This window comes from Lepidochelys olivacea (assembly GCF_965140295.1).
Source record: "Lepidochelys olivacea isolate rLepOli2 genome assembly, chromosome: 11".
NCBI lineage: Eukaryota > Metazoa > Chordata > Testudines > Cheloniidae > Lepidochelys > Lepidochelys olivacea.
Window position 1 is genome coordinate 56,390,601 of NC_140421.1, and position 13,191 is coordinate 56,403,791.

At 43.6% G+C, this 13,191-nt stretch overlaps 1 protein-coding gene across 1 annotated transcript in view; it reads right to left on the bottom strand.

The window, feature by feature from the left end:
- DNAH7 (dynein axonemal heavy chain 7) overlaps positions 1–13,191 on the bottom strand; it is a 270,571-nt gene that overhangs the window by 90,506 nt on the left and 166,874 nt on the right. Inside the window, exons 41-42 of the mRNA XM_084642935.1 lie at positions 12,655–12,884; positions 11,226–11,556 (exon numbers count right to left, since the gene is read on the bottom strand). Of these exons, the coding sequence (XP_084499061.1) occupies positions 11,226–11,556; positions 12,655–12,884 (561 nt within the window). The remainder of the gene's footprint in view (positions 1–11,225; positions 11,557–12,654; positions 12,885–13,191) is intronic.

Consider the following 13,191-nt stretch of genomic DNA (forward strand, 5'->3'; position numbering starts at 1 on the left):
TCCACCCACCAATTAGGCACAGCTCTTCTTAATAAGGTCTGTTCTGCAGTATTTAATTGGAGCTGCAGTGACCAGAGTGCTGGCTCAGCTGCTGTTGTCCAGCATTCTGTCACAGGGAGGTAGGAAGAAACTTCCCCTATGCACACAATAATGGCATGTTACATGATTTTTTGCACCTTCTTCTGATGCAGACAGTACTGACTGCCATCCTAGACATGACACTAGACTTGATGTATCATTCATCTGATCTCATATGGCCATGTTTGTGGGTTTGTTTGTTTTTTTGTTTTGTTCAGACACGTCACTGATACAACTGTCAAAGTGAACTAAAGAAATGTGTAGTCTGTGATTTTGGAAATTTGTCTTGTAAGTATGCTTCCAATCCTGTGAGGCTTGCTTGCGTAGTGAGTATCCAAAGGTCTACAATAAAAATTGTGCTGGCTTTAAGCATGCTGTTTGTACTTACCTACCCACAAAGGGACATTCAGATGTGATCTAACAAGCCTTTTGGGTTTCTCAGCTACTAATTTCTCCACTGTTTCCCCAAACAGCTCCTCCTCTGTAAGTCTGAATTCATAAGACATCTGTTTAGGATGACTGATTGCTATTCATGGATGTAACATGGCTTCCTTTTAGCCACCAAGTTAGAAGGCATTACTCTTGTCACATATCACATTAAGAGTTAGACCAAGACAGAACCCAAGATGTCTCACTCCAAATAAGGATCATATCCTTAGATTAGGAGCCTCCTGCTTGCCATAACATATGCTTTACTGAGTACATGAAAACCTTTGGTCTCAATGGCTATACCTGAGGCTTTGAAACTTCTGTGCAGTATGTCTTCTTTTTTATGGCTTCTAGACTAATTTTGAAGGAAGTCACCTTCTGATGGCATGTATAAGGATCCATGAATCTAGAACCCAAGGTTGTGGAGTCCTGGGCAGCCAACATCTCCACATCACCACTTGGGAACCAGTCAGAGCAGCATCCTACAATTACCGGAGGGTTAGGTACCGCAGGAAGTACTGCCCAAAGAGGCCGGAGCAACAGAACCCCACAGCTGCCTGATTAGTCCACACCAACTATTTAAACTTGGAAGCTACCCCAGGGAGCTATCTGAGGAACAATGCAGACTCTGGCTTGCAACTCCTACACACCTCGCCTTTCGCTCTGTCTTGCTTCTGACTCCTGCTGTCAACCCCAGCCTTACTTGACTTTGGTACCTGTCTTCTGACTTGGCTTGGTAACTAGTCCCAACTTTTGCCTTATACCCTGGCCTGGATTGACCTTGGTACCCATCTCCTTACTCACCTTGGTATCTAGTCCCAACTCCTGCCTTCGACCCTGGCCATTACAGGATGGCCAGGTGGCCAGACACCACCGAGGCAGCTGCCTATGCCCTGGCCAATACAGGATGATTATCTTTCACTGGTGGTACTACTGCTGCATCAATCTTAAACTCCCCAAATTTATAAAATTTCTTTGTTTTTATATAACATTTTAGTTTGGTTTTTATCAGAAGTCCACAAAAGAGGTGTATAGCTAATAAAGCTTGAAAAGGGAGATATTAGTATTAGTGAGTTCCTTACAAGCCAATGGCATCCTGCCCTAGAAAAGTTATTTATTTTATTTATTCAGTGGGAAGGGTGCACACTATTATTCTGGCCTGGGGGCCATTCAACCAAAAAAAGGCAACGGGTGCAAACCCCTTGATTGTGGAAATAGTTTTCTAGATATCCCCAGGAGCTTGAAATGTTCTTTGCCTGCATGGCCAGGTTAGCTATCACTGATGGACATATTGTAGGAGCAACCTAGTACCACATAGGACTTTATTCAGTATATCAGGAGTCATTTGAAACATAGGAAAGGATTTCTCTCTTATCCCCCTGTAATTCCATGACAGTGCAGCTTCCCGAGGAATGGAATCTTCATATGCCTCTGTTCTGGTCACAGACTGCCTGGAGTGTTCTTTATTCTTTAAGGCAGAGCCAGCCTATGGAGCAGGGGGAGGGGTGGAAAGTCTTTTTCCCATTGTTCAGACTTGGAGCTCCTTTCCCAACTACCGCATGGGTTTATGGCTGATGACCAGAAGGCACAATTCCCATTCCACTGCTTCCTGGTATCTGAACCCCTTTCCGGGGCAGAGCAAAGGCCTTTGCACTGAAAGTCGGATAGGAACAATTGCTATTAAACTACAATCTGAGTTAGCGCTACGCAGGAGTGAAAGGCTTCCCTGCATGTCCAAGATGGAGGAGGGATGGTGAGCTTGATACAGGGCACTGTGAGTGCCTCTGTATAGGAGATAAACCCCAGCAAATACTCTCATGAGGGGAGACTTGCAAAGGGGAAGAGGTTTAAGCCCTGACTTTCACCCTCACTTGTTCATTAACAATATTAATTATTGCCTGGTGAAGGTGATGCTTGTTTTTGCCTTTCTGGGACCTGGAATTTCGAAGTTTATAAGACTTATCCCTGGAGATCATGAAAATCCCCCAATTCATAGGGGGAGGAAGGGGAGCTGTGTGAGAGCACTGCTTCTTGGCTCAGGGATCTGAGGATCCACTTCAGTATTTGGGGAGAGGTGAACAGGAGGATTTTGGATCCTTTCAGGGTTTTTTTTCCTGCTCCAGCCAAGTCTATTGCAGGACTTACCCCCTAAGCTGTCCTTAGACTCCCTCCCCAAAATGCTCAAAAGCCTCCAATCAGGCTTTTCTGCACTGGACCTGTGGCTTCTCAGGGAAGGGAACCAACATGCAGCAGTGGAAGGGTTGGCTGTCTGTGAACAGCCAGGACATAATTCATGCTCTGCAGTGCCTATAAATGCTGCCTCACTTAAGGAATACTGCTTAGATTTAGCCTTGTGTTCGCACAACAGTTCTGCCATGCCTGAGGGAGGACAAAGGAGTCCCAAGGAGGAGGTGCTGCAGTGACAAATCCTGATAGTTGAAACCATCATGCTGCCAAATACCAAATCCAGAAGAGGAGGAGGAAGAAAGAGTATAAGTCACTACTGCAAATAAAAAGTAAACTTATAAAACAAAAAGGTTGAGAGAAACTGAACCTCCAATTTGTTCCACCTTGGAGGAGCATGTTGAAGGTCAGAGCTTAATCCTGGAGCCTCCAGCATCAACACTGAACCACCTCCAAATTCCATAGGGGCAGGCAATAACTGTAAGCGATTAATGAGGAGAGAAGCTGGGTAACAGAATAAAAAATTCATTAAAAGTAGTTTCAATACTATGTCTGACCCTAACTCCATTTTTGTGATTTTACAATTGCTTTTTCCTTTTTTAAGAATGGTTTTTCTTTCCTATGCTGCTGAGTGAAAGACCCATACAAATAAACAGTGAAACTGACTGTACGGTGGAAGCAGTGAAACTAACTATAAACAAAGTGCTGTCAAAGGCACAAAGTAATCAAACTGAAAAAATATAGAAATATGTTTCTCTTTCTCAATGGCTTCCGTTATAGTCATCTTAGACACGGTATTCTTATAAAAACCCTAGGCACAACCTTTTTAGACAGAAAAGTAATTTTAAGATTACCCTATTCCTGTAAACTGTTCAGACTTAACTGAACCCACTTTCTTTGGAGATTATCAGACCCAGATAAAAATTTTAAAACGTAAGTGCCTGAAGATAGGCATCTAAATTCCTGTTGAGGCAAGTAAATAAAAGTGGCTTGAATGTCAGAGCTTCTGAACACCCTTCATTCCCACTTCACCCATTTTTACTTTAGAGAATATATTCGGGCACCCAAGTTTGAAATTTTGCCATCACTGTGCAGAGGTTGGGATTCTCTGCATTTGAGACTTGAGATGCAACAACTTTAAATAACATTAGAGTATTCCCATTAGCATAATCATTACCAAAAATATTAATGAACACAGTCCCTATATAGAATCATTAGGGATTCCAATCCTCACAAGCTTCTATGAAGAATACACACTTTTAATTTATAAGCAGTTTTTTGACTATATTTATAATTTAAAACTAAAGCCATAAGTAGAGTTAATAAAATCATTATAATGTGAAACAGTCAAAGGATTTCTGAAAATCTAACTATATTAAGATTTGTTGGTTCTGTTCTAACTAGATTAAGTTATTTTATTTTTAAAGTTATCAGTTTTATCTGACATTATTTAGCTTTCACAAATCTGTGCTGACACACACATATTAAATCTTAAAAACTGTCCATACAAAATGATGTCAGGAAATTTTTCTAATTTAGTGCTCAATAGGTCCTGAGTTAGGATGTACAAATCTGTAATCTTCATCTTTTTTCCCCAGAATTTCTGTGTTTGAAACCTGGTACTATAGTTGCTGTTTTCCAATCACCTAATACTTCTTCAATAGTAAAATATTTCCTAAAACTAGTTGTTAATAAATCAACTATTTGAACCATAATGTCAAATAGCATGTACAGAGATGTAACTAAGCACATCCTGTGCTCTGTCTAGTTTTAATTTATAGAAATACTTCTCGATAAATGTTACGGTTATTTTGATATATTATTAATATTCACCTTCCAAAAAAAACTGGAAAGAAATTGTGCAATTTCCTTTTCAATAACCAACAATTTCTTACTTTACAAGAGAGTGAGTGGAACCATGAATAAGGTAGCAAAATTCTGCAGTTCTAGGCAAATATAGGACTAGTCAATTTCTCTGAACCAACAGCACAGAAGAAGGTATCACTTTATGCAGTAATTATGGTTCTTCCAGATGTGTTTCTCTAGGGGTGCTCCATTGTAAGTGTGCTTGTGTCCCTGCGCAGCTGACTGGAGAGCTTTGGTAGCAGTGTCCCTTAGGCCTGCACATGCGCTGTGTCTCCTCATGCTGCTCCGCGAGGCTGGTCAGCGTGCACGAGCTAATCCCCCTCAGTTCCTTCTCTACTACAGAGTCACTGACAAGAACTCTGAAATAGAGGGGAGGAGGGTGGGTTGTGGAGCACCCATACGGGGACACATCTCCAAGAACCATCGTTACTGCACAAGGTGAGTAACTTCTTCTTCTTCTTCAAGTAGTATCCCTATGGGTGCTCCACTGTAGGTGACTCCTGGGCAGTACCCCTTCTGGAGGGCCAGAACTTCGGAGTCGGGTCTCTTACAGATGACAGCACTGTGGAGCCAAAGATGGCGTCGGTGGCGGAGTCCCCAGTGATCCATAGTGATAAAGAAAAGAACCAGAAAACAACCCTATAATCATGTAAAGCTAGGCCCCTGTCTTTTTTCTATGCTTATCTGTCTTCTCTCTAAGGTTATGGGTGGAAGGAATGTGAAGTGTGTGTAACCTGTACTCCCTGTTTTGGGGAAAAAATTCCTTATACAGATAAGCCTTCATGTTTATACCTATCCCAGAACTTCAAACAGACTGGGTTAACCGGCTTGAACTGGAAGAGATATCACACTGTATGTTGAACCAGGCTATAAAAGCCCATCTCTGTTCTTTGTTCGGGGCTTCACCATTTTCCTCAAGGAATTGGTGAGCCCTTCCGCTGTCGTACTTGCTAGCATTAAAGTGCCTCTCTTTATCAAAGAGCCAAGACTCTGCGTTTTGTTTGGCTAATACAGAAGTCCAGGGAAGGCTACCCTCCTAACCCTAGATGGGAGGGAAAACCTTTTTCCCTAACAATAGCGTTCTGCAAAAGTGTGGGTTGACGCACATGTCGCTGCTCTACAGATCTCTGAGATAGGGACATTCTTGAATAAGGTGAAGGATGAGGAAATTGACTTTGTGGAGTATGTACAAACAGAGTCTGGAGAGGTCATATTGCAAACTTGGTAACACTGTCTGATGCAAGTTGAGACCCACTTGGAAAGCCTTTGGGGTGATATTGCTGAGTCTTTGGATCTTTCCATAATGGAGAGAAAAAGCTTAGGGGACTTCCTGAAGGTCTTTATCCTGTCCAAGTGGCCAGGGCTCTCCTGACATCCAGGATATGCAATATAGCTTCCCTGTTGTCTCAGTGAGGCTTGGGGTAAAAGATTGGAAGGTGACTCAGTTGATTCATGTGAAAGAGGGAGGTCACATTAGGGATGAATTTTGGATGCAGCCTAAGCATAACATTGGCCAAGAAGAATACCCTGATAGTGGGGTTATGCCATCAGAGCAGCTATCTCTCCTATTCTCCTGGCTGAGGTAATCGATATCAGAAAGGGCATTTTCATGGGAAGTTACGTCAGTGAACAGGTGACCATAGTTTTGAAAAGAGGCCTAGTTAATGCTTTCAGTACCAGGTTTAAGTCCCACATGGGAGACAGTAGTTGAGGTTGAGGGAAGAAGTTTATTATATTCTTGAGGAATCTTTTACTAGTTGGATGCGACAGCACTGAGTAACCCTCAACAGGTTTTTGGAAAGCTGATATAGCTGCTAGATGGACCCTGAAAGAACTTAAAGATAGACCCAATTTCTTTAGGGTCAATGCATAGTCCAGGATATGTGGAATAGTCACGGATGTTTGGGAGAAGCACCAAATCTGAAACCTGGACCATTTTTTCAGGTAAGTATGTGGCGTTGAGGACTTTCTGCTGTGCAACATAACCTCTTGTACCTCCCTTGAACAGGAGCTTTCTAGGTGTTGGAATCAAGCAGCAGCCATGCCTTGAGGCAGAGAATCCCAAGTTGGGATGCAGGGTACATCCTCTGTTCTGTGAGAGGAGGTGCGGAATGGTTGGGAGAGGGATCAGTGGGCATGTCGTGAGCTGTGACAGGTAAGGGTACCAGGTCTGTCTTGGCCAAGTAGGAGCAATCAGAATGATGTGGGATCCCGCTCTTTATTTTCAGTAGGACCTTAGACAATTGAGGAAATGGAGAAAAGGCACTGAGAAGGTCCCTGTTCCAGGGGATGAAGAGAACATCACCTGGGCAGTGTTGACCCATCCCTGATCCGTAGCATGGACAATTCTTGTTCAGGTGAGTGGCGAACAGGTCTGTGGATAGTGTCCCCCATCGTCCAAATATGTTGTGAAGTACTGTCAGGTGTATCTCCCACTTGTGGTCATGTGGGTAACCAGTAAGGAATTGTAGAAGCTGTTTTGCTGCTGGCTTGGTGAATAAGCATTAGAATAGCCACCAGTTTTGGGGATCATCTGCCCCATTCTTTGCAATTACCCTAATTGAGCAATCGCAGAGTGGCCCCCCTGGGACCCCAGTCACAGATGCAAAGCAGAAGGGAATTAGGGCAGGTAGTGGAAAACAGATAGGAACCACATATCTTGAAGATCCTCCAGTTACTCTACAGTAAGTAACTTTCTCTTCTTCTTCGAGTGCTGGTCCCTATGTGTATTCCACTGTGGGTGACTGACAAGCAGTACTCAAGTAGGAGGAGGCTTCAAGAATGCAAGCAGCAGAGCCATTTGAAGAACGACCATCCCAAAGGATGCATCAGTGGAGGAGTCCTGTGTTGGAGCATCATACCTCAGATCAGTAGAAGGAACCCCACACAGCTGCTTTGCAAATGTCAAGTAGAGGTATTTCTTAAAGTTATGCCATTGTCGTCACTTGTGCTCTCACCCCAAAATGGGAGGGGGAAATCAGACAACTGACAGCAGGGTAAGATACAGCCTGAGATCCATTTTAGAGATCCTCTGAGAGGAAAGAGCCTAACCATGGACTCCGGTATGGCGATAAACAACCTGGGAGATTTTCTGACTGGCTTTGTCCTTTGTAGATAAAAGGCTAAGGCTTGTTTCATGTCAAGGGAATGAAGTCTCCTCTCCTTTTCAGATGCACGTGGCTTTGGAAAAAACAGAGGTAAGGGGATTGACTGATTCAGGTGAAATTCTAAAAAAACTATGGGGGTGAACTTAGGATGTAAACACAATGAAACTGTCTCTATGGAATATGATGTAAGGCAGATCCCACCATCAGTACTCCAAGCTGACCCACCCTCCTGGCTGAGGTGATGGCTACGAGGAATACAACCTTAAGAGACAGGAGAGACATGGAACATCTGGTCGCTAGCGGTCTGAAGGGCAGCTTGGTGAGCACTGATAGAACAAGATTTAAGTCCCATTGAGAGAAGGTTTTCTTACTGCCAGAAAATTTCTAACTAGGTCATTCCAGAACCTGGTAGTCAGCAGGTGAGCAAAAATTGAGTGACCATGTGAAAGTGGGTGGTATGCACTGATTGCTGGCAGGTGAACCCATAAAGAGTTGATGGAAAGACAAGCTGTTTTGAGGGAAAGAATCAGATGAATACCAGTTGGCTAAATAACATTTCCTAGTAGAATCCTTTCAACTTTTACTAAGAATGTTTTGCATGTTCTAGAGTTAATGGCCACCCAAAACTACGCCCTGAGCTGGAGTGGTTGGAAGTTGAGATGCTTGATTCTGCCCTTCCCCTTTGTCAGGTTATTGGAAAAGGAATGAATGCTGATCAGTGACCAAGAGGACATACATAGGAGACTTGGGAACCAAAACTTTATGGGCCAGTTGGGGACAAGGAGGATGATTGGAGATCTGGCAAAGCAAAGATGTCATCAGGTGGAATGTAAGACTCTGCTCTCCCTGGAGTGTGAGGGGTCCTATCAGCCCAGATCAACAGAGCAGACATAGTTTGTGCCTCAGCTGTGTGAGGCAGAGCCAGTACAGCTGTTGATTGAGGCTGGCAATGACTGCCTTTTGGTAGTACTGTTGGTTTCCAGAGTTTAGGCTTAGTTGGTATCAGTAGCACCATTGCTGCCAGAGCATCGTCTGGTCCCAACTTATGGGCTTTTTGTCAAGACCCTAAGATTTAGTACGTTCTAAGTCTTCATGAGGGGAGCAGAAAGATTTGTTCAACTTAGGCACGCCTGTATCTGTCTTCTTTGAAGTAGATTTAGAGGAGAATTTGCTCTTGTGTTTATGAGAGTGCTCCCTGCCCCCTATCAATGACAAGACTCCAGTGGGGGATCTGTATGGGTAGATTTCCTTATTGCTCAGTAGAACCTTACATAAGGAGGCACACTCTTTGCTGAGTCAGCCCAATGTATGGGAGGGGAGGTCCCCCTGGCCTGGGTCAAAGTGCAACCTTATGGCCTTCTCCATTAAGTGCTTCTTAAGGTATGAATGGGGAAAGAGCAGCAGATATCATATCTTGCTGCAACCTGAGCTTCCCTAAGGCAGTACAGGCAGCGTTAATGGTTGTCACTGACTTAGAAGGAGCATGTGCAAGAAACCAATTTTGAAGCCTAGAGTCCCGGCCATAGTCCAGTACTCATATCAAGATGTGTATGTGGGGGCAGGGGGGTTGAATTCCCTACAGTGGGGAATCTATCAAACTACAAAACTTAGCTAAAAATAATGGATAAAATTCTAAAAACTATTTACAAAATATATACATATGTATTTAGAGGTTGAAGAATAAAGGAAGACTAAGCTTCTGACACTGGAGGTTCCAACCCAAGCCAGGAAGCGGAAAGAAGGAACTAGAGAGGCAGTTGGTCTGCTATACCCTTTATCTCCTCAGTTGGAGGCACAAGCAGAGCAAGGGTACCTGTGCAGACCAATAAACGCTGCTTTCAAAATTATCTGATTCTGGACAAATGGAGCGCAAAGTGCACCAATAGTGAAATACACAAAGACCAGCACTCAAAGAAGAATGTTGTTTTCTTGGAATTATTCTCAGCCACATGGATTTACTATGGAAGGATGGCTTTCACTAGAACCTTTATACTGACACAGAGTGAGAGATCCTTTCCCCCATGCAGTCCCCTTTCCACTGGGCAAAAGGCCTGGAGTGTTATAAAGGGGCATTACAAGCCCCAGCTCTGGTTGGAAGAGGATTCCCCTAGCACAGGCACTGTGCAAGATTGCCCTCCAGGAGCCCTTGTGCAAGTCCTGGTGTAGTAAGGTGTGTGTTGGAGACAGAATCACTGCCTGCAGTACTGCAGAAATTCCAGACACAGCGGTGGCCCAAAGAGTGGCTGCTGTCATTTAGACTGACCCCCAGGCAGTGCTCCCTCTAATCTCTCCCACCCATGTGCGGAATGAATTTTGTTATGTGTACCAATATGGAGGTGGTGTGTAACACATCACCTTCATATTGGTGCACATAACAAAATTCATCTGGTGGGGGTGGGGCCAAAGGGTTCACAGTGTGGGAAAGGGCTCAGGGCTGGGGCAGAGGGTTTGGGTGGGCTGCAGGCGTGTGAGGGCTCTGGTTGGGGGTGTGGGCTCTGGGGGGGGGCTGGGGATAAGGGGCTCAGGGCTGGGGCAGAGAGTTGGGGTGCAGGGGTGTGAGGGCGCTGGCTGGGGTGCGGGCTCCGGAGTAGGGCTGGAAATATGAGGGGTTTGGGGTACACAAGGATGCTCCAGGACTCCCCCCAGCTCTCTCTCCCTGCAGCAGCACCTGGACTGGGAGGGGACGCCTCTCCCCGCAGCAAGGGCTTCAGGATAGGTGCCCCAACCCCAGCAGGTCCGGGCCAGGGCTGGATTCAGGCCAGGGGAGGGGCACTGTAGTAGGGGCCAGGCTGCGCCTGGAGCTGAGCTGGACCGCTCCAGCTGCGACTGCGGTGGGGACCGGGAGAGGAGGGCCGGGGGAGGGGTGTCCTCCTCCAGCCGCAGCGGTCCTCAGGCGGGTTCCCTGAGCGCCTGCATGGCACTATATAGGCTGTGGCCACGCAGCTTGCAGGGATTATAGCCCCCAGAGTTATATAAGTTATGTCTAGGGCCTCTTTCTTTCCAGCACCAGAGCAGCTGGGGAGGGCATAAAGATGGCATAAAGCCACCTTACCCCTCACTACCTCCCCTTGGGCTGCAAGTTAAAGGTGTAGCACAGAAACTCAGCCTCTGTTTCTAGTCTCTGAAAGGACAGATATCTATGTGAATATATCGAAACAATTACATGGCAAGTATGCAGTTTTGCTGAGGAAGCAATCAGGAAAATTCTTTTTAACTTGCCATTTGTTGATTCAGAATATTATTATGATTATGAATTTTAAAATGACTAGTGAGAAATGTTTGATTTTATACCTCCTGAGCATATAAGTGTTATAGTTCACTAGCTTATGTTATAGCTGTCCAAGCAGGGAATGAAAATAAAAGAATGCCTTGATTTTGAAACTAAATGTTTTAAGAAATTTCAGATGCTACAAAATTATGCAACTTTTAATTCAGTAACAATGTGAAATCTGACAATTAATAGCAATGTAGCATATTCAGATTTTCTTTGAAGGCAGACATGGTTTGTTTTTGTTAGTCTGAATACCTGGTCAGTGTATAAATACATATAGTTAGCTTTACCTGTGCAGTAAGAGTGTCAAGAGCAGCCAGAGCACTTTCCAGAATCGGCAAGGCTTGTGCCAAATCAGCATCACATTCATCTTTGATTGCTTTTGCAGCCATAGCTTGCTCATTCGCCACAGCTTCATCAGCTTTCACTATTTTTTCAGTTTTAGCTACCTCCAAGGACTCCTTTTCAATAACCAGCATCATTTCATCAACTTGTTTGCTAGCTTCCTTTAGCTGAGGCTGTAGGGCTTCCAGCTCATACTGCATCAAAGCCACCTGTGATGCAGCAGAATTCAGTTTCTCCAAGCCAACTTCATATCGTTTTTTCATTTTCATCACCTCACTAAAAGTAATATCAAGCAGTGCTTAATTTTACAGACATTTTTATAAATATATTATCAATTTTCTTGGCCCCATTCCCCAAATTTCTAATTTCCCACCATTCTTGAAATTTAAACACCATGCCATCTTGTTTTATTTGCCCATCAGACGGTGCAATATAGTGCTTGTGCCTGATTCTCATTTACACTCAGACTCCTTTACGCTACTTCAGTTATGTGCAAGCTTCTTAAAGGTATGAAAAATGACAAGTGAGTGATCAAGGCTGGATTTACTGTAAGAACAGATGTGGAGGCAGGGTGACAAGATAAAAGACAAGAGTGGGAAAGTAGATGGGTGCAGAGTTATGAAGGCCTTTAGGAATGAGAAGTTGGAATGTGATGTGATATGATGGAGGAGGAGTCAGTAGAAGGACACAGAAGGAATATTATTTTAATAGCTGTGTTTTATATGGAACTGAGGGGAGTAATCTGTGTATCAAGAAGTTCAGAGAGGAGGTGGTTGCATTAGTCAAGAGGAAATAATGAGGTTCTGGACAAGTAGGAACTGAAACTTCCTACTCTTTTCACTAAGACATGAAAGAGTCTTCTGATGGTAATGACTTTCGGTCACTACTGACCTAGGCACACTGGTGACCTAGAGGAATATCCCTAGATTTCTGCATGACTATACTAAGTCCCTGAGCCCTTTTATTTTCCCTCAGAGCTTACATACAGTCTCGGAGACCTAAAACTCCACCCATCATGAAGGAAGGGAGTGTCTTTATACCGCAACTCAGAGTTACTCAGTGATATTCACCCTGCAGAACAGATGTAATTTCTAGGGTCTGGGACTGCATCAGAAGAAAAAAAATTGATATTTTAAAGTATCAATAGGCATCAACTTAATAATGAATATTAGAACTGGCCTAATGGAATACAAGAATTAAACTAGGTCTAACTTGCTCTTTAGTCCACTGAGTGCAAATGTAGCCAAGAAATGGCAATCTAAGTATTCTTAACTTTTTTTATTAGTTTAGCTACACAAATTAATTACATGTAGAAAATAATATTTTCAAGGAACTTTGGACTCCCCTATCAAAATGCATGTTATATATCCTTACGTGCGTTTCTTTTCCAGTAAGGTTTTGAATGTGGAGATTAATTCCAGGTATGAGGTAGGTGTAACATAGTTGTGCCTTTGAAGCTCAGTATGGAACAGGTCAGACAAAGCAATGGTAGAAGTGTGAAAGCTTTTACACATATCAATACAGCCTTCGCGTGTTGCCTCTGACATTTCAATATCTTCCAAGAAGCGAGAGGCAACAGCTTGCAATGCATCTTCAGGCCATGTCTAAATTGAAAATAAACATAATATTACTTCACTTATCATACAAATAGTTATTACACGGAGAGTTTTTCATTTCTACGTTCACATACAAAAGGAAAACCTAATACAGAACAACTCTAGTTTTCTGAAAATCCTTCCCTCAATATGAAACTTCAGAAAAATGAGGCTTCAAATAAGTAGGGTGAGTGCAATGCAGGGCACATAGTATTGCCATAGACGATCTGACCAACCTTTGATTAAATGGAAGTCAGATAATTGGGGCTTTACTGTGAAAAATGAAAAGACTCAAATTCTGCCTTTGGTCATGATG